This window comes from Hipposideros armiger, unplaced genomic scaffold (genome assembly GCF_001890085.2).
Source record: "Hipposideros armiger isolate ML-2016 unplaced genomic scaffold, ASM189008v1 scaffold_663, whole genome shotgun sequence".
In the NCBI taxonomy this organism is placed as follows: Eukaryota; Metazoa; Chordata; class Mammalia; order Chiroptera; family Hipposideridae; genus Hipposideros; species Hipposideros armiger.
The window spans coordinates 458,869-481,328 of record NW_017732013.1 but is presented as its reverse complement, the minus strand read 5'-3'; the positions used below and the strand labels follow the sequence as shown (position 1 = coordinate 481,328).

Genomic DNA, 22,460 nt, shown 5'->3' with positions numbered 1-22,460 from the left:
ACTTATATACATTATATATACACCCACATATTATATATTTAAATATATACTTACATAAAATGCATACCATATATAAGTATATATATGCTATATATATATATATATATATATATATATATATATGCACATATATTTTTTTAAATGGAACTTTAATAGATACCAATTAAATGTGGCTTACTTGCTTGCTGTTTGGTTCATGTTGAACAAATAATTTTTAAATACAAGTTTAAAAATCAATGCCATATCTGATTTGACTGAGCACTAATTTCCTTATTATTTATTAATCAGCCCTGTCAAGAACCTCTTTCCAAGACCTGAAATATGCAAATTGGTCTTGCATAGGCTTGTCAATACTTCCAATGATATCTGTGAAGAACACAGAGGTACTGATGGAGGCCATATCATGTGTGCACTCTACTCTAAGAGACTAAGTAGCTAGAAGGACAAGTAGCCATTCTGCCACTTACTGGGTGGTTATTCATTGCCAGGTACTATGCTCAGTGCTTTTCTTGCCTCACTCCCTTTAATCCTCACAGGAGAGCTACGAGTAGGTACTGCTCCATTTCACAGATGTCAAAGTTGACTCTGAGAGGTGCTGGCTCGGAAGTGCACAGTGATTAGGTGGCTGAGCCAGGTCTGAGACCAATGCTCAGATACTGAACCGCCCCACTATCCTCCCACAGGGTGATAAGCCTGTCTCTACCCTAAAACTGCTCACTAGCGGCTGGAGGGCAAATTCATGTGAACTGGCCTGAGCAAATGAAAGACACTGAATGCTTCCATATTCTTTAATTTGGGCCTTTAAGTGGGGAGATGAACGTTATGGGCTTTTCAGAGAAACATATGAAAAGAAACATTTCATTGCTAAGTTAGGTGACACTAATTAATTATAAGCAACTAGTAGAGGCTTCCTGTAATTGCTCACGACACCATCTTTTCACATTTCTGGGACTTCGTAGGCTCTGTTCCCACTGCCTTGAATGCCTCCCCCTCAATCTTGCCTTCTTGATTGTCAGGCAAATATACTTGCTCCCTGAATGTCAGGAAAATCTTTTTCCAAATCCATTTTCATTTGGTTATTTTGCTTTTCTAAGAATATTCAGTAGCTCCCTCTTGCCTCCAGAATAAACCATAAGTCTGTGAGAAGTAGAAATAGCTATAGGGGGTGAGGGACAAATATGACTGCTTGATTGGCCTTCTTCTAACAAAGGTCAGTGAGAAGAAGGTTAATGAGAGGCAAGGGACAGGAATCATGGGGGTGCTGCATTGCCCAAATGGCCCCAGGTCACTACTCGCCTAGGTCCACGCCCTTGGCAGTGTGATTTCTTGCTCCTCCCATGAAGAGGTAGAACATATTCCCCCCCTCCCTTGAATCTGGCTGGCCTTGTGACTTATTTTAGTCAAAAACATGAGGTGAAAATGATGAGCTTAGCTCTCAAAAGGACTTGCAATTTCTCTTCTTTCTCTTGAAACCCTGACGAGGTGCCATGTGGACAAGCCCAGGCTCACTTATTGGATGATGAAAAACATGCAACCCATTGTGCCTGTCACCCCAGGTGACAGCCACCCATCCTCCAGACATGTGAGAGAGGCTGTCCTAAACCAGACATGTGAATGAGCCTGGCCAAAAAGCTGAGCCTGGTCCAGATCAACAGGACTGTTTAGCTGATCTATAGACTTGTGAGCAACAGTTAATGCTTATTGTTTTAAGCCACTAAGCTTTGAGATGATTTGTTATGTAGCATTATTTGGCAATAGACAACTGATATTATGGATAAGTAATGCTAGAGGGACAACCTATGGTTAACCTGTGGGACAAGGGGGTTAAAATCTAGATTGTCATGATGACTGTACTGGGCCTACACCAAATAGCTGCAGTGGTTGCAGAGGTATCCAAGTGAAAACCTGAGGCCCCTTGTGATCTCCAGAGAGAGTGCAGACACGCCCCTTCTTTCCACATTGCTGGCCTTCCACTAGAGCGATTAGTCATTCCTCTTATCCTTTCCAGTCAAAAGCATGTCTTTCTCTATGTGCTCCATTCAAGGCATAGAGTAAGATATATTGGGCAATGTGAATGCAGGTCTCATTTTTTACCTACTATGGGATGGGCACTGCTGAGCGTGTTGCATGCATAACTTTATTTAATCCTCACAACAAACTATTATTATCCCCATTTTAGAAAAGGAGAAATTCAGCCATAGAGATATTAAGTCACTTCTCAATCAGGAAGCAGAACTAGAATTCAAACTCAGGTCTGCTGCTTCCAAACCCCTTCTCTTAACCATGACACTTGACTGTTATCTAGTCCTGACAGATATGTGCAGATAAAAAGTGTGATGGTTAATTTTATGTGTCAAATTGGCACACATACTTTGTGCCAAGTTAGGCCATGGGGTGCTCAGATATTTGGTCAAACATGATTCTGGGTGTTTCTGTGAGGGTGTTTTGGATGAGATTAACATTTAAATTGGTGGGCTTTGAGTAAAGCAACATACGTAGTTCTGTAATGACCAATGAAGGCATCCTAGATATCCTCAGGACCAAAGAAATTTGGAATTACAGGGGCACATTCCTGTGTTTTTTATTGGTATAGATTTTCTAAAAAGAAGTAAATGTGTACAGGTACAATTGAAGCTCTCCCTGAAACCATTATGCCTCAGAGTTGACCAGTATACTAAGTTTGATGTTTGGAATGCCCATGCATGTTTTTATGTGCTTTGCTTATAATCAGATTTGCATATGCTTGCATGCCACTATTTGCTTGTTTTCAAACTCTATATAAATATTTCATAGTATATGACCTATTTAAAATTTGCTTTATTCACTTGTAATGTTTGAGTTTTATTAATGAGTTCTGATTCATTTTTAGTGCCGTGTAGTAGTTCATTTAAAAATATGCTGAAATATACTTATTCATAGTCCTAATGATAGGCATTTAGGTTGTTTGCAATTTGCTTGCTATTGAAAATAATTTGAAAGGAAACATTGTTGCATATTATTTCCTTGTGCATGTGTGAAGAGTTTCTCTGGAGTATGTCTGTAGGTGTGAAAACAGGCTTATGGATACATACTCCCTCCTACAGAGTGGAAGAATGCTTAAATATCTTTGCCAACCTTCAGTATCCTTGAAGTTTACCATTTTTGCTAGCCCAGTTGGTGTGAAATGGTATCTCATTGTTTAATTTTGCATTTTCCTCATTACTAGGAAGTTCGAGCATCTTTGCATATGTGAATTCACTCAGGTGTTCTCTTTTAATTCCCTATGTATACCTCTGTTCATTTTTTTTATTATCTTTTTTCATTGACTTGTAGCTGTTCCTTATATATTTGGGACACTAAATTGTGTGTGTGTGTGTGTGTGTGTGTGTGTGTGTGTGTGTGCGCATAAGCACCTATCTTCTCCTAGTCTGTGGCTTGTCTTTCAACTTTATTGTGGCTTGTTGAAGAAAAGTGTTTAATTTTAACATTGTCAGGTTTATCAATCTTTTTATTTCCCTATGATTTAGTGTTTTGTTTAAGAAATCCATTCCTATTTCAGGATCATGTAGATATTTTTCTACATTTTAATTCTAAAATATTTCTATACATTTAGGTCTTAATTGTCCTGGATTCATTTATGCTCGGGATATGAGGTGGACACCTATTTTCCCATATAAACAACTAGCCTCGTTTATTGAATTTCATCACACCATCCTCTCCTCATTGTTCCTATTGCCATCTTGGTCATATGTTAAGCTTCCTTTTATTGGGGTGGGGGTGGAGGGGGCAGTCTGCTTCTGGGCTCTCTGTTTTGTTTCTTAAATCTTTTTCTTCTCCCTACACTAACCCTGCTTTCTCATAATTATTGTTTTATAATGTTGTGATATTTGGTAGGCTGTTTCCCCACTTTGCTGTTGTTATTAATCTCCTTCTCTGTTTTTCTTTTTCATATTCATTCTCTTCCCCTCCATCTCCTCCTCCTTCTCTCTTGTTTTTTAATTCTATTCTTGGCCCTTTGCTTTTTTATATCAATTTTAGATCACTTTGTCTAGTTTCACAGAAAACTATGCTATTAAGATTTTAATTAAAATTGTGTTGAATTAATAGATGAACTTCACCTCTTTATATTGTTACAGCTTCCTTTCCATGAACTTAGTACGCCACTCCATTCATTCAGGACTTCTTTTATGTATTTTCTAAATTTTGTGCTTTTTTCCCTATATTTTGTTAGATTTATAATTATTTCATTGGCCATGAGATGTGACACACTGTCAAATAAAAGAGATGATAGGCAGCACTCTTATTTTGTCTAATCATTAAATAGTATGCCATCAAAATTTCAGCATTAAGAATAATCTTTGCTGTAGGTTTTTGGTAAATAGACAGTGTTATCTTCAATTCATTAATTACCTTTTCATCTGCACCCAAGCTACAATTTATTCTATTTATTGAGATTATATTCCAGAGGCTATATTTTTCAATTCCAGTTGGTTCCTTTTCATAGTCATATTTGCTTGTGTTTCCCATATTATTTGTTTTCCTTTTTAAACAGATGTTTTCCCTGCATTAGTCACTCTGAGCAAATGTGCAAATAAAAAGCGTGATGGCTAATTTTATGTGTCGACTTGGCCAGGCCACAAGGTGCTCAGATATTTAGTCAAACATCATTTTGTGAGGATGTTTTAAACATAACTGTTTAAAAGTCTTTTTCAAGATGCCATAAAATTAATTTTACCTGGTATAAATTCATGTCCTGTTTTTTATTTTGTTGAATGTATTTTTTTTCATATATTTTTGAATTTTGGTTTGTAAGCTAATGTTGGGTTGGAGGTACTTTCCTTGCTTCTTTCTCTCTCTTTCTTTAGTCTCCGTTCCTGGCTATTGATCTTACGGTTGTTATAATTGACTTTTTAGTTCTATATCCCACAGCCACACCTTATAATGGTGTTTTAGGTCTCTGGATTCACAGAATAGTAGGAATAAGGCAGATTAATTCAGCAAGTTAGTGGGCAACTTTGCCAGGTCCTTGGGCACGAGGCTGTCTTTGTCCTCTGGTTTCTAGTCTCCTTAGGTCTACAGATTCTTAAGAGAACCAAGGTTCCACAGTGGCCAGCTATAGTCTTTCTAGCCATGTCTATGTAGAAAGATGCTGCAATGTGCGATATATTGGAGCTGAGATGACTCAACTAGTTTGGTATCCATCATGTAAGCTGGCTAATGTTCTATGAGTTCTACAAGGTAAGGCTTTAGGGTCTCAAGAGTCCTGGTTAAATAGGTGAGAATGTGTAGCTGCTTCTGAGGAAAACTCCAGGTCTGCTGGCAAGCACCTAGTGCTTTCTGGAGAAGTAAAGAGGCTCTCCATCTTTCTGAAGTTAGATGCTAGGCTTTCAATTCTCCAAATAGATCAAGCCTGTGTCATGCATTTACACTATCTTTGGATATAACTCCTCTTTCAATGAGCAGTGCAGAAACACAGGCACTGGACTCTTGCCAGAAAGTTTAACCTGGAGCCGATTGTTATCTAGTTTCTCACAAAAGCTCAGATGAAAGAATGGATGTTTGAGAAAGATGGGTGAATGGCCAGGCCTTCCATTTACTCCTTCGGTATAAATTTTCTTCATTTCCTATCTAGGGGAAACTTTGACTTAGCTCCTGCTGAAACCCCTTCACTGAATTTCTCAGTTATATTTGCTGCCATTTGGGAGTGCCTACCATGCTGTGTACCAAGTGCTCTGTATATGTCTCTAGTCCCTCCTATAAACCTTGAAGGTGGAGTTTTACCTCCTTTTACAGAGAGGGGAAACTGACTTAGTGGTCAATTATTTTATACCAAGTAATTAACAGAACACTACATTTCCCCATCATAATTTGCTGTATTTTTTTTCCCTTAAGAAAAGAATTACTTGCATGTGAGGACCATAAAATACCCCTACTTGGCACGCCCAACATTAGCTTCCAAAGTAGAAATATAGCAACATACAGATAATTCTTTCACAATCGATATAATTTTCTCCATAATTCCCAAATCTGTGTTATGTCTATTTTTTTTTAGCTGAAGGGAAAACCTAAGTAATAAGGACTTGTCTAATCCAGGGAGGGGACTAGACACAAAATTAAAAAAAATTTTTGTGTGTGTGGTATTTCTCCAAAGGCTGAGAATAGCTAACAAAATTAAACTCTGTTGGACTTCACTGTGCTTTGGTTTGAATAGACAGAGGGTTTATTGTAACAGCAATCTTAGAAGAAAAATTGGTTTATTAGAGACAGTAGTCCCCTCCTTATCTGTGGTTTCCACAGTTTCAGTTACCCACCATCGACAATGGTCCAAAAATATTAAATGGAAAATGCCAGATATAAACTATTTATAAGTTTTAAACTGCCATTCTGAGTAGCATAAGGACATCTGTTGTTGTCTTGCTACATCTTACCTAGGAGGTGAATCATTCCTTTTTCCCTTGTATCTATGCTGTATACTCGTATACTCCCCACCCATCAGTTACTTAGTAGCCATCTTGGTTATCAGATTGACTGTTGTGGTATCACAGTGCTTGTGTTCAGGTAACCCTTATTTTACTTAATAATGCCACATTTACATAACTTTTATTAAAGTATACTGCTATAATTGTTCTATTTTAGCAGTAGTTATTGTTGTTAACGTATTACTGTGCTGATTTATAAATTAAACCTTATCATAGGTATGTACGTATAGGCAAAAAATGTAGTATATATAGAGTTTGGTACTATCTGTGGTTTCAGGCATCTACTGGGGGTCTTGGAATGTAACCCCCTTGGATAAGGGGGGACTACTGTATTCTCAAAGCTCACATGAAAGAAAAAGTTAGATTAGGTCTTCAAAAGCCATTTGAATTTTATTATCCAGGAGGTGATTTCAGAATTATCTATAAAGACAGAAGGGAAAGATGTTTGTCTATTTCTAAACCATTAAGTGTCACTAGGGTAAAGTATTAGTTTCCATCATTGTGCAGATAGCCAACCACAGAGGGCCATTTTTCTCACATGTTCTTCTTTGGCTTGTCGCAGAGCGTTCTTCAAAATGAAATATGACTTTTAATAAGAAAAAAAAGTTAATTAGTGAAAATCTTTCTAATTTGAAGGTTTTACTAATGTTATCGATCAAATGAGCTCACATAAAGATAAATGTCCCTCAGCATCCATTTCTTCTTCCTCCTTCTCCCCATTTTGGTTGCTTGAGTAATAAATGTCTTCTCTCTTCCTGAATTTATAGTAAACTTTTTGCAGCCAGGAATTGCATCTAAAAAGAATCTCTTACTCTTTATGGCTTAATAGACATAGTGTGCTGCACCCCGTGATGCTCCACAAATATTACCGATGGCAGGGATGACATTTCAGTGGTGAACGCCTGTCAAGAAAATGCTATGCAAGAGGGATTTTTATGGACAGCAGCACAGTAATGGAATACAGATCTGCAGTGCATCACCAAACATTGACCTAAAACCAAGCAACTCTGGAAAATTATTGACAAAGCTCGGGTTGCAAACCTTGGAAGAAGCAGGAAGCTCTAAAATGGACATATGTCAATGCCACTCAACAACATCTCGGCATAGCTGAGAAGGTTTGCCGTCCATCTATCAACCAGCTAATCAATCTTTATTGAATGCCAGCAAGGAAAAAAAAATGTGATGCTAGATCCTGATACCTCATAGAAACTCAGTTATATCTGTCGTGCACGTTATTGATGCTCACTAAATACGTATTATTTTCTACCTTTTTACAATTTGGGTTATTGCCACTATTTCTATTTCTATTATTATTATTATTATTATTATTATTATTATTATTTTACATGACGATCTGTATTTCTCTGATTGTAAGCCAGGAGGAAATTATACTCCTTTTGCAAATTTCTTAAATGTTTCAAATATATCCCTGAAGCTCAGATACTGCATGTAATTATTAAATGATTCACAGTAGAATAAATATACTTGCTCTGCTTAAAAAGGGATAATCTTACAAAATCTAATTAAGCACAGGGCAATAAATTTTAATATACATATCCACTAAAAGCAGATCTGCATAGGTCTGAAGCTTGCTTTCATAGAGTCCTTGGTTTGGAGCTTTTTTTTTTTTAAATTTTAAATATGTTCTTAAAGAAATGTATACTTGAAGGAAAACAAGTTAACAGATAAGTGCAGAGGGAATGATACTATGGTTCAAGTGTCAGAAAAGCCCAGGAGAGACACGCTGCTCTTGAACTTGATTTCCCAACCAAGAGGAACATTTTATTTACTTGCTTGAGAGTACCCCTTGTAGTGCACTTTATTTTCTACTTTTCACTGCATTGAGAACACTGATGGAGAGCTGCTTCCTTTTCCAGTACACCAATTGCTTCTGAGCGGTAACTGGCCTTTGTGGGAGGCAGTGTGTCTGGAATAGCAATAGCAGCAAGCCCATTGCTGGTCAGCATCAGTCAGCCCTTTATCAGAGTTTCGGCATGCTGAAACAAATATTTCTCGAATCCCAAGTCTGCTGAACAGAGATGGGGCATCAGATATGGTGCTCATGCCCAGAAGGGAACACCTGAAGAAACTGACATATGTTTGTGGCTGCACAGTTGGCCAGAGGCACATGCTAGATTGTCAGCAAACCCTGTCAAAGGCAAGTGCTGGGCTCAAGGCTCTGGGAGCCACTGGGAGCAACATTCTTTGTGCGATAGAAGGATGGTTCTCATCTATGCCTCTGGCCCAGTTTTCTACACAACCACAGTATCTCTTCTTCTCCTTTCTCCTAACAACCTGTCCAAATCTTTCATTCCCACTCTTCCATGAAGCATTCTTAGAATGCAACCTCATGCATCAGTCCCTAAATCCCAGACCAGTTATCCAGGCTACCTTGTGAATACGTCTGCACCTCCTGACTCCCCTTCTTCGCCTAAATTGTACCCTTACCCTGGAATACACTCTCCCACAACTCTACCTATTACCTTTATTAAAATCTTAGACCAAATGCCATCTCTTAAGGTTGTGAATGTAATGATTCCCTCACTAGTGTCAAATTCTGTCTCCACCACTTATTAGCTGTGTGACCTTGCACAAGTTAATTAAGCTTTCTGTGCCTCAGTTTCCAAAATGGGAATAATAATGATAATACCTATTTCAGATCATTATGATGAGAATTAATTGAATTAATACAATTAAACACTTAAAACAGGGCGTTAAACATAGTAACTGCTTAATAGGCATTAGCTTTCAATTTTTGTTTTGTTTTGCTTTTAGCTTCTGCTACACTTAGCACTGTAGTGATTTGGGCATCTGTTGCCTCCTCAAATGACATTACAAGTTCCTCAGCATTTTGTACACCAAAACTAATCGTTTCATTAATACCAAACTAAAGTCCCAATTCTGTTTATTACCTCTTTTTATGCCCTACTTTTTAAAAATGTACTTCTTACTATGGAAAATATTGAAGATTTACAAGAGAAGAGTGAAATCTCATGTACCCATTCCCCAACTTTAACAATTATTAACACATGTCCAATTTTATTTCCTCTGTACCCCCAGTAATTCTCCTCCTTTTTGTTCCAAAACCTAAGTTACGTTGAGGAGAACACCAGGCATCATTTTTCATCCCAGGGGGAATTGTTAATAAATGTATCCTACACTCATGGGAAGGAGGCTCTATTCAAATTCTCCTTGTGCCAAGCAGGAATTATTCCCAGGACAGACCCAACCTTTCAGGCTATAGATCCTTCCAATAATGTGGGCTTGAACTTTGATCCACCTTCCTCCCATAATCATTTACAGTAATAGTTATGTTTTGAGGGGCCATGATTTGAATCATGGCACCATTCAATCTTTGTATAATAATAACAAGCCATGGTGGATGGAGATCTGTGAAAATGACTTGATAACTGAGAAAAGTCCTATTTATTGGTCAAAGTGGACACTGTGTCTTGAGTCATTGGCTCCTTAAGAGGTAAGCATCATGCTTGCCTGACTCACTATGCCTGTGTCTCAGGCAATTGGACATTTGGGTATTTTTACTGTTGACAATAAAGAATTTCATTGCACTAAGCACTAATTAGTTTTGTTAGAAGATTTTTACTAATTTAAAATTGTACTTTCAAGAACACATTTGCAAATGAAAATATTTAAGATAGAAATTATTATCATCTCATTTTTTTAATTAAAATTGATTGGGGTGACAATGGTTAGTAAAATTATGTAGGTTTCAAGTGTATAATTCTGAAATACAACATCTATATATCACATTGTGTGCTTACCACCCAGAGTCAGTTCTCCTTTCATCACCATATATTAGACCCCCTTTACCCTCATCATCTCCTTTTTAAAAAAAGAATATTCTTATAGCATATCACTCAGGAAGAGTTGCTTAGGGGAATGTTGTGTTGGGTTCAGAAAAATGGGGTAAGGGCAAAAACCATTTTGTTGGTTATATTTTTCTTCCTGGATCAATGCATCAATGATTAATTTAGTGCCTACTAGCTGTAGAGAGATGGCAAGTAGCTAGCACATGTGTTGCTACTGCCCTCTCTGAGGCCATATTGAGAGCTGGTAACCAATCCTGCTAAAGCCAAGCATCCCCTCATGGTCCTTCTCAGCAATGTTCCAGACTGCAATTTGCAATTATGGATCACCCCTGGCTTAGTGACATCTATTTAGTAATGTCACATCCCTGTGTCTGTAAATGGTTTATTTGCTAAGGGTATGCTAAGGTCCAGGGTTATAAGTCATGGGGGTAAGAGACCCTTCATGTCAAAAGTTCTCAGGTGTTTTTATATATCCTTATGCCTTAAACACACACTTCTAAACATTGCATGATCATTTTAAAGATGTAGATGAAGTAGATAGACAGTAAATTGTGTTATTTGACATCAGCAATCATCTTTTTAAAATGTTACAAATACGAATTGTATTTGTTTCATTATTCTTTTCTGCATTTTCAGTAATTGCCAAGCCCCCAACCTGTGTGTCCTGTCTGCACTCCAGACATTCTCAGATCAACTTGCTAATTGTAGGGACAGAGTCTAAGCTACCTGGTCCACTGGGGACCTGTCTCTGGCCAGTCTCTGACTGTCATGAATCTTGTCTTTTATAATAAAAATGATACGGATAAAAGAATGGTACAAGTTGGAATTACAGACATTTATGAAACTTGGGTTCAAGTGTTGGCTTTGACATATATTGGGTTGTCGGAAAAGTCATGATGTATTTTTCTGTTTTCATTGCAAAAATACGTCATGACTTTTCTGACAACCCAATACTAATTGTTTGACCAGGGAAGTCACTCAACATTTCTGAACCTATTTCCTTATCACCAAACTGAGAATGATAACATTTGTTTTATGTACCATGAGTTTATCATGAGAAGTAAAAGAAGTGAGTAAAGTGCTGTCCACATAATATATTTTTATACCATTAATTGAAGTTCATAATGTCTCATAAACTTCACCTGATAACATCAATAATAGGGAAGCTCTAGGTTTAAAAAGTAGAGTACTCTTTGGTTGAGCAAGCCATTCATCTTTATTTCTTGATATTTCTTAAATGCAATCAAGCATTTAGGCAAAAACTTTACTTGGTGAAAAAAAGAAAGAGACTGCATTTACATGTTTAGTAGCCAAATAAGCTGAAGAAAGTGGATGGACTCTTAGATAGTTTTATATGTTTGGATGGCAAGCAATGCTTCAAATGTCTGCCAATTTCACTTACCATTTAGTTAAAAGGGACTATATGTATTTTATAAGGTTATAACAGAAACATTTCAAAAACATACAGATGAAGACCCGTGGGGGCAAAAAAATTTTCTCTGTGATAGTTTCAACCAGTCCAGTGAAATCGGCATGTTTTAAATCACCTTGTACTGGGTTGAGAAAGGATTTCTCATTATTTCTATTTTCTTCTATCTTTAATAAAAAGTCAAATAATTCCTATTTCAATAGAACAAAACAGTCAAAAGATAGTGCTAGAGGAGCACTGCAATATTTTTAAAAATCCAAGAATTTAGAAAATGTCGCAGAGAAGAAAAATCACAATACAATTTAGTGAAACATTTAGATTACTTTTGCTGGTTGATATTCAAGCTTTAAAAACAGAGCAAAGAAGAATAAAACCCCCAAACCTAAAATCAAAGCTACCCCATGAGGCTCAGTTTACCTGTTAAACCAGTCATCTGTGTATCGAGGGTAGGGATAGGGGTCGTTGCTACTGAAGTCATAACTTGCTTCCGCATTCTGAAAAACACAAGATGTCTCACTGGGTTCAACAAAGCCAAAGGAACAGGCAAGAGAAAATGCTGCTGAGACATGACTGTTTCATGTTTATTGTCCCTCCCTTGTGTGTTGCGTTAATGTTCTGTCCTGCACCAGCCCTTGCAAAATGGTAACAGAGCTGAAGCATGTCCTTGGAGCTTTCTATCCTCACTTTATCCTCTTTTCCAGGTTTCCTCATCCTATCCTATTTTAAGTCCTCAAAGAGTTAGCAAATTTGAGTACTATGCTCTCTAAGATGGTCTTCATTTTAAGCTGTGTTACCCCTTGTGGGTAAATAGGATTTAAACATAATCCACGGCTTATATAAAGCTTCTCTGGACTGATGGACAGAATGTTCTAGTTCTTGTGTCACAAGTGAGATGACCTCTAGAGTTTTCTTGCTTTATGCAGAAGATTCACTTCCAGTTCCCTGCTTCAGATTGACTTATAGCTTATCTCCTTTACACTCATGGGTGCTAACCCCTGGCCAACCCCCTAATATTGGCCACAATATCAACCTCCGTTATTACTCAATTTACTGTTTTGTTGACAGGAACCACATGAGCTGTTATAAAGTTACAGCAGGAACACTTTTCAAATACATGCAATACATGAAGAGACTTTTCCAAATATGAGAATACAATGGTGACATCCCTGCCCTTGTGCAATTTATAGCCTGGCCGGAGGACAGACATCAATCAAATGATTAAACAAATAAATATGCAATTACAAACTGGGATTACTATTAAACCCTACAGTATTCAGTTAAAAGTTTAAAGTCTATGCAATCCAGCACCTCCATTTTTTCCCACTTTCTTTCCCCACAGAAATGAATCATGTATTCACTTAAATTCTCTTTAAGTGATTTCATGTTTTAATTTTTCTATGATGGGAGATGGTCCACCACCATTTGAGGACCTAAATCCATTCCTTCCCCATTGCCTTCTCTGCTTGCCCAGGGTTGCTGAGCTCTGCGAAGCTCCTCACTCCTCATTCCATTCTTCTCTCGTTTGGTTTTGAGATTATCAAGAAAGACCCCAGATGGCTTCCTGTCCACAGTATACACTGGGATAAGAAGCACGGGTTAGATGCCTATTGCACATTGGGAATTTCTTGATTCCATGGGTCCGGAGACATTTTCAGGAATTGTGCTCCTTTATAAGGTAAAACACTTTAGTTTGTGACTCACTCTAGTCTCTAAACCTAATGTAATAGTAGCATGATGTTTTTAAGAAAAATTTGACTAATTCCATTAGTTTGTGTTTCCATTTGTTGGGTGACAGAGTTGTAATTATCCCAATTGTAATACTAATTTACTTAAATGTTATGCTTGGGGCCAAAGTAATTGGTTTAAATTTTTTTAATTCTGAATTTTTTAGCTGTATTGTGGTATAATTGATATACAAAAAATTCCACACATTTATATACATATCTTGATGAGTCTGGGCATACGAGTTTGCATACGCCTATGACACCATCACCACAACCAAGGTACTAAACATTCCCATCACCTCCAAAAATTTCTTTTTGTTTGTGTGTGTGCATGTGTGTGTGTGTGTGTGTGTGTGTGTGTGTGTGTGTGTGTGTAGGTATGTGTGTGTTTTGGTAAGAACATTTAATATGAGATTTATCCTCTTCACATATTTTAAAGCACACAATATTTTATTGTTGACCATGTTGCACGGCAGAGCTTTAGAACTTATTCATTTGCATAACAGACATTTTATACCTTTGAAAAACAATTCCTCATTTCCTCTCCCCCTAACATTTTATTCAATATTTGGACCAGTCATTATACCTTGGGTCATGAATACATCTATCTTTTATTTCACAATCTAGGTTTTCCTTCAACACCTGGTCTTTAGAACCTCTTCCTCTCTCCACAGGCCATAATTATTGTCAAGTCCACAGTTCTGCTCCTCCATTTAGATCCCAAACTACTTCCACATACCTTTAAAAGTTTAATTCTCTATCTGGTGTATAATCCCTGCCTTTGGGAGACCCTTTCAGATTTGGCGTGTTTTATTTTTTTCTTGACCTTGAGATATTTGAATCTCAGTTCTTTTGAGGGATACTATTTTGAAGTAGTAATTTATTTATGTTCCGTTACCCCTTATTTTCCCTGAATTTTTGAAACAAGAGCATTCTTAGTTAGAATTAGTAGGGTAGGAATATCAAGAGAAGCACAAGTTAATACTTTTTCTTTGGGATTTGAAAACTGAAGTTGAAACTTAAGCAATACATTTGGAAGACTATTTGCTAAGCTTGATTTGTTGCTCCATAGAGATTAAAATTCCCTGGTCGAAGATGAGTTGGATGGAAAATTCAGCATGAGTAGTCATTGTGGAGTCCTTAAAGATGCCCCCAGTGCTACCTGTTTCTTCTGAGCTGTGTTCTTGGAGTGGGATGGGGGTGTGTTGGAATGTCCAACTTCAGAGAAGTCTGGGACTCATCCTTGGACACAAACCTGCAGATTAGAAGTGGCTCTATGAGGCATCTTAGCTAAGGGGGTTGGAGTGGCCTCACTATGCATTCCCATGACCCTCAGCATGAAGCAAGGAATAGCAGAATATTCTGTGGGAAGCTGAGATTGGTGAGAATAAGACAGTGAGAACCAGCTGGCCTAGATATGTATGAGGTCAGTACAATGGTGATACAGCATTCAGGCAGGGTCTGCATGAACTGATTTGCCAGTAAACATGGGGATGCCTAGAGCAGGTGAGTCCAGGGTGGACAGATGATGAAACACGAGCACCAGGACACTTGTCTCCCACTCCTTAATGCTGTGTTCATCCTTTGAAGCTTGAGGGCAATTCTGGAGACATAAGGGTAGGAGAAAAACATGAGTTGACCAAGGTCAAGTTTCTACCATCAGTGCAATTAGGATGTCAGATAGAATTAAATTCTATTAGAGAAAACTAAAATCAGAACTTTGTGCACCTTTGTGTTTGCTGCCTGAACAATTGACCAACTTCATGTGCTTTCCACTCTGGCTCACCTTTCTGGTTTATGATCATCACCTGTGGTCTGGGCTGAGGCTTTCTGGTGCTCATTCCTGATTCTGGAGAAAATGTCTTGCCCTGAGATGAGTTGGGGCTTATGAGAAGAATTAGACAGCTCTGACAGCAGAACCATTAGCCAAGAATCCACGGAACTCTGAGACCACTTTTACAACAAAGACTATGTATTGTCTAGGGTCAAATTTGCCTTTGAATATTGAAATATATGATACCTTAGAGTTGAAAGTATTTTGTTGTCTTTACAATTAATTTGATGACTAATGCTTAACTCCTTGCATAACAGTCTATACTGAGTATTAAAGAAGAAAACCAGTTGCTGTTATTGTTTGGCTGTATGTTTTCTGGCTAAAAATCAAATAGTTTATAGCAAAAAAGAACAATAAACAATATTTTGCAAGCATTCTGTTTATACTTTTATAGCCAAAAGCGAATCATTTATTGATTTGAATTACAATGTTGTCTTCCATGAAATTATTTGTGTACAGGAATAAATTAAAGTGGCGTTGAATTATCCTGGAATTTTCTAAGATAGCCATTAACATGGACATTTGGGGGGAAGTGGTGTCTCTGTAAATTTAATGCTCTGGTCATCCTAGGTTAAGCCAGAATCTTGTTTTGGTTTTTACCCTTCTAAAACTTCTTCCTAAAATTCATTAGTTTGTTTTATTGCTTGAGAAAATACTAGGTATTTTGTGAGCATAATTTAATCACTGATGATTCAGAATCAGGATGATTCAGAGTCATCATTAAGAACTTGAATTATCTTTGTACCATCACACAGAAAGTGAGAAGATTGGGCTGAATCCAAAGTGACCTCAGGGCTTCCCTGGAAGTTATTTCTGGAAGAAACTTCTGCAAAAGGCTCATCTTCTTTCATGAGTTGAGTGCAGGGGAAAAAAAAATAACCTCTGGTATTTAATAGTTCTAAGGCTTAATTTCTGAATATTTGGATGCATAGTGAGAAAAAAACTAGCTCTTACCAAGGAAGTTTAATAATTACAGGTTTGGCCATTGTTTGGGCTATGTACTTTTCCATCAGATGCCCTGCCCACACACTAAGAAAGGATAAAGGACTTGCTTATTTTCATGAAATCTTCTGACTTTTAAAATGAGGCACTGCATTTGTGCGGCCATCAATGGCACAGTCCAACAAATGGTACACAGCAGGCTCTAGGGCTGGTCTCACAGTGAAAGCTGGTGGTGAACCCAATAGTAACAATGCCCATTGCTTGAACATTCTCAACAAACTTCTGAGACCCTTGAGACTGAACCCAGTTCTGGCATTGCCAACTCTACCCGCAAATCTGGAATATAATGCCTCTGGGACCAGTGGACTTTTCTTGCTGAGATGCACAAGGTAAATCTGTCTTCAGGCATCAGCTTGGAGCAGGTAAAGGAAGAGAAACATCAAAGTCAGACAGATCTGGTTTTGAACCTAGACTGGACTTGGAAATTTTCTTATTTTCTGGAAACTGTGGTTTCCTTATCTTTAAAATGTAGATGATAAAACTGTAATTACTTGGCTGCTGTGAAGATAAAATGAAGGAATAGATATAAGCTGGCAGCACATTGCCCAACAAAGTGTGTGTGTTCTCTCACTTCTTACTTTCACTTTTGTGCCATTCATTTTCTTTGATCACCTATGGCAAAGGTGACAAAATATGCCTACAGGCCAAACCTGGCCCGCCACCTGTTTTTGTAAATAAAGATTTTTTTGAATGTAACCATTTCCATTTGTTAACAGATTGCTTATGGATGCTTTCACACTACAACAGCAGACAAATAGCTGTGACAGAAACCCACAAATCTTTAAATATTTACAATATTTTATGGGAAGTATTTGCCAAGCCTTGACTGACATCCTAGGCCTCTTGGGCCTCCAGGCTGCCCTCTGATAACCTGGGGGTCTACATTAGAGCATGTCACCCAGCCCTTGCCTTCCTGAAGAGCCCCCTTTGCTCTAAGATATGCCTGTCCCATGCCCCGTTCTATCTAGGTGGACTCTTGCTGCTGAAAAGGAATCTGATATAAACTAGCCTCACTACACTGCTGGGAGTTTGAAGTTAACCTCTCCTGGGTTTAGACCAATCAAAGGCAGGTTATCAGGCATTACTGTGGTCAGACACTGGGGCTCAGCCTGCTGGGGTGCTCACAGAGTTAGTAGAGAGCCCCACCACTTCTGCTACCAATACCCTGCCCAGCATTGTTTGAAGGATGCTCCTCTAGCTCTTCTGTCGTTCCATCCACAGTGTTGTGTCTGTTCCCATGGGTCAGGGCATCACCTTTGGCAGAGAGCAGCAGGTGTTTTCAGTAAACAGCTCTTGACATGCAGAGGTAATTGTCCAGGTAATATGGGTACATATGGTGCCTGGTACACAAGGCCTCACATGTCTTTTACTTTTAAATGAGATGCTGCATCGGCATTCTGTCAATACCAGGCTCTTGTAATAGGCTGATATATTTAATATGAAGGTCCACTGGTGTGACTGAACAAGTATATTTAGAGCACTGAGGAGCAAACTCTGTGGTTTGACTACAGAATTAGGACAATGGTATCCTAAATTAGGGCTGCCATGTATAGTCGAGCAGGTTGTGCCTGGCATAAGGGTGCCTGCCCAAGGGAAGTAATTGGGGCTGCACAGGACTTGGCAAGCCATGTTCTCTAACGTGAGGCTCTATTTTTATTTATTTATTTATTTTTAATTAAAAATTCTTAATTTTTCCATCACAGTTGACATACAATATACTACTTTCAGGTGTAACTGGGGTGGGACTTGAAATAATAATTGGTTAGCCCAGAGAGACCACTCTTTTCTCATTTGTTTTCCCAGAAAGGGGCACATTTTCTAATTTGTTTGCTCAGAGGATCCGGTCTATTTTGCAACTTATCCACTGGTGGGAGGCACTTTTTTCAATTCACACAAATATATCATGTTAGTACTAGCATGGCTGTGAGCCATGGCAAGAAATAGGTCTTTCTAGTTATAGTCACATATAAGCTCTGACCTCAGAGAAATTGTACCAGGGAGACAAGATGTTTCCTGTGAAATGTCATGTAATACCAGACTTAAATAATATCTCAAGCAATAGGAGTTGATGATCATGAGTACAGCGTGGCATATGTTTAGCTGAAAGTGTAATTCCATAGCTATAGGAACTCAGAATCAAAAAGTATATTGCATTTGTCCCTTTATTCTGGCTTGCTACTTTCCCTGAAGGCATTTAACCAAATAACCCAGCTAGGAGCTGTGTAACAATATTAGCTGAAATTGCGCTGTGCTCATGGACTAATGAAAGAGAAATGAGCTTCCCCAGATAGACTTTCAAACTGCAACCATATTGCCCCAGAACAAATCTCATCTGTATGGAAACTGAGCAGCAAAAGAGCCCAGTTTATTAGAGTCTAAAGAATTTTGCTATTGCACCTACTTGCATCTATTATGGTCATGGCCGAATGTTCCCAACTGTGTCTATTTTGATTTTCCTCAAATAATTCTCCCACATGCACTGGTTTAACGATAATGTTCAGCTTACTTTTGACTGAAACTAACATTAAGGGGATTTATGTCTATATTCAGTCTGGCTATAAAACTTAATGAAATTTAACATTTCTTCAGCACTCAAAAATTTTTTTTTAAAGATATGTAGTCAGAAAATTTTTTGCCATCCTTTTTCTATACTTCTAAGATTTCTAGAGTTGTATATTTTTTCAAGTGACAGTGTTCTCTGATTGTGGATTTGACACCTCCTACCATCACTTCCTTCTTGCTCCTGGAAATTCCAGCAATTTCTCTAAGTCACTGGAGTCCTCTCTAGGTAAGAGGAATGATGCAATGTAATAGCCAGGCTGGCAAGTATCACCATGTCCCAAGCCATGCCTCGGTCTACTGGACTTTGTATATTTTCCAAAGCTGAGCAGCTCCCTTCTCTGGCTTGCAGTGTTGCCTTTATCAGCATATTTGAGAGAGGTTGTAAGCACTAAACATAAGAGGAGACAATATTAATTCCTATTGGTTAAAACTGTGCCTTAAATTAATAGAATGACTTTAAGTTTTTTTAAAGGAGTTTAACTTCTTTTATTTTATTTAATATTCTCCAAAACCCTGGAGGGTAAGAGAGCAGATGTATTGAAGGAAGAAGTGGGGCTATTACTAGCTCTAAGACACAGTCAGGGCAGCACCTCTGAATGGCTTCTTTAGAGTTATCTCTGCCTGCCCACGGCTTCTTGGCTTGGCTTGCAGTTTTAGAAGGCCAAAGAAACCTGTATTAAGCTAGATTGAGGCCAATTCCCATGCATACATTTTAATAGCTGCCCTAAAAGTATCAATTCCTGGAGCTGATCAGGTGCACTGAGGAGAAGCTGCCATTCATTGTAATTAATCTCTAAGAATTGGCTTTAAGACAGGGTCTAAAACTTGTTCAGAAAAAATTTACATTTTTTATTTTCACAAGCTGCTAACTCAGATTTAGTATATCCTTCAATTATGGATGTAGACTATAAGCCACAATATTATAAGCAGTAGCTGTGAGTTTGTCACCAAAATATACTTTCTTATCACATTATAGTTGTTTAAGATGCGCTGAAATATCTCTTCTACTCATTCTTACCTGTCATTAGATTTTGTTATTTAATGCATTAGTAAAGAAGCATACATATTACCACTTCACAAATGTGTATTTTTAATTTTTTGATAACTGTGCTTTAATATAATTGCTTTCCTTGGTTATCCTATGTATTTTGTTTTTATGTATTTAAAATATTCTTAGAATGAGGGAAAGAGGCACTTGCATACTTGGAAGGTTGGTGTGTAAATTGGTGCAATCTCTTTGAATAGAAATTTGACAATATTTATAAAAAAGATACATAAACTCTTTAACCCAGGAATCCCAGCTCTAAAAATCTATCTTAAAGATATATGCTTGCACATATGTGAAAGGTTTGTTTTTAAATGCATTCATGACAGCATGATGGCAAAAGTGAAAGACTAGAAACAGCTTAAGTATTTAATATGGGGAATGACTTAAATAAATGCTGGTGCACTCATATGATGTGCGACTGCAGCCCTGGCCAATGATAAGGTATGCGGCTTGTGATGAACTCCCTTCCAAGAAATATTTTAAGTAAAAAAGCAACATGCAGAATAAGGTGCATAGTGAGTTCTTATTTGCATAGAAGATGGGGATATACTTGATGGTAAATGTGTGGAAAATTTCTGGAAACATCACAAGAGCCTTTTTATAGTGATTTGCTTCTGTGAAGGGGCATGGGGTCTGGGGCAGAAGGAAGACATAGTTTTCATTACATGTAACCTTTTGTGTAAAATTTTTTTTTTGCTATAATAATAACAAGTAACATATATTGAGTGCTTATTTTGTGCAGAGGACTATTTTAGGTGCTTTTAGATCCTCCTTATGAGGTGCTTCTAGAGTAGTACTCTTATTATCACTGTCATTCTATGAGTAGGGAGATTGAAGCACAGAGAGGTTGAATATTTTGCCCAAGGCCACACAGATGAAAAGACTCAGGGATTTAGACCAGGCAGTCTGGCTCTGGAGGCCTCTCCCCTAACTGCAACTCTGGCTCTCTGAATTATAGTCATAACCATCCCACTCTATTACCTGTGTTGTTTAAAAGAGAAAAACAAATGCAAATGAAAATAATAATTTAGTGACTTTATTTCTTAAAATGTCAATGGTTCATTCTTTTCAAATCCAAGTATGTAAACTGAGCTAATAATTTAGCTCCCACACTGGGATACACCTCCCTAAAGAACCATCTCTTACTCTGTATGATCCATCCGTTTCTTAACAGCATGGTTTTATCTAGTGGATTCTCTTATCCAACTTAGATAGAATGCTTTTGAGGCCTAAACCAGCAAATATGCCTCCAATGAGAAAGCAAATTCCCCTGTTTTCAACAGCAAGGAACAACCCATTCCTTTTTTCTCTGTTGATTATGTTGTTTCTCTTAGAAGTAGGACATTTTTTGTTTTTTGATTTTGTAAAACAAACATCACACTGTATATGAGACAAATAACATTGATGACTAGATTTCTAAGAAACGGAAATCTTGGAAATACTTCCTCTTTCTTCTGCAGCACTCCTGGTGGCCTGGCCCATGGGTTTCCTAGTAGTTTAAAAAAATCATTGGCTGAGAGCTGTGTTCACTGAGGTGTTTGCACGTGGTGCCTTCAGTAACATGGCATTGCAGGGGCAGACTCTGACTCTTGTCAAAAACTCTTCCAATCCTTCTTATTATGCTAATGGTAAGTCTTCATTAAGTGCTGCTGTGTCTTTAATACCTCCCGGTTCCTTCCTAATCTATCTTTTTAACTGACAGAGAGAGGCAAGTGTTGGCAGGCAGCAGCACCCAGCTTGACTTGCTTCCATTGTATTTATTTTGACAGTTACTTCTATTTATGTCAAGGGATATTTACTGTTTTCTATTTGAAATAGTGGTTTATAGTTTCCCTTTAAAATACATTCATTTAGGTAAAAAAGTGAGTCAATTTAAGGAAACACATTAGGTAAATAATAGCACTGATAGCAAAAATGGTGATAGTGCACTGTGACTGGTGGGTGTTTGGGAAATACTGGAGTAAAGCTGTGGTAATATTTATGGCTTTGACTTCTACAGTTATCAGCAGAGTCAGGCTTAAGAGTGAACTGAGTTATCCGTACAGGGGATCTGAAGGAATCATAGAAAAGACTTTTTGTCCTCAAATCTCAGTCCTGTCACTTGTCATTTCAACACTATGGCTTTAATCCTTTACTGTTGGCCTCCAAATGTCTTCATTGATTTATGCATTCAGCAAATCGATCATTTATTTTTTCATTGTTAAGTACCAACTGTTTGCCAGGCATTGTGCAAAAGCAAGTCACTATTGGAGAGGAAGATACCCTTAGCTGGGGTATATTGCCTTTAACCTTCATGTGCTAATACATTAGTTATGGATTGACACCCAAGCTTTCAATGCAGTTATCAGCTAATAGTGGTTCTCAACAAAGGCTGCTCAATAGAATTGCCTGGGGAGCTTTTAGAAATATAAATACTTAAGGGATCCCTAGATTGTGATTTAATTTATCCAGAGTAGGGTTTGGGCATTAGTAGTTAAACAAACAAACAAACAAACAAACAAACAAACAAACAAACAAACAAACAAAAAACTTCAGGCGACTCTGTTATATGCCCAAGGTCAACAACCACTGAG

At 37.8% G+C, this 22,460-nt stretch overlaps 1 protein-coding gene across 1 annotated transcript in view; it reads right to left on the bottom strand.

Annotated features, from left to right (window-relative positions):
- PCSK2 (proprotein convertase subtilisin/kexin type 2) overlaps positions 1–22,460 on the bottom strand; it is a 294,044-nt gene that overhangs the window by 61,443 nt on the left and 210,141 nt on the right. Inside the window, exon 6 of the mRNA XM_019626211.1 lies at positions 12,135–12,211. Coding sequence (XP_019481756.1) covers positions 12,135–12,211 — 77 coding nt within the window. The remainder of the gene's footprint in view (positions 1–12,134; positions 12,212–22,460) is intronic.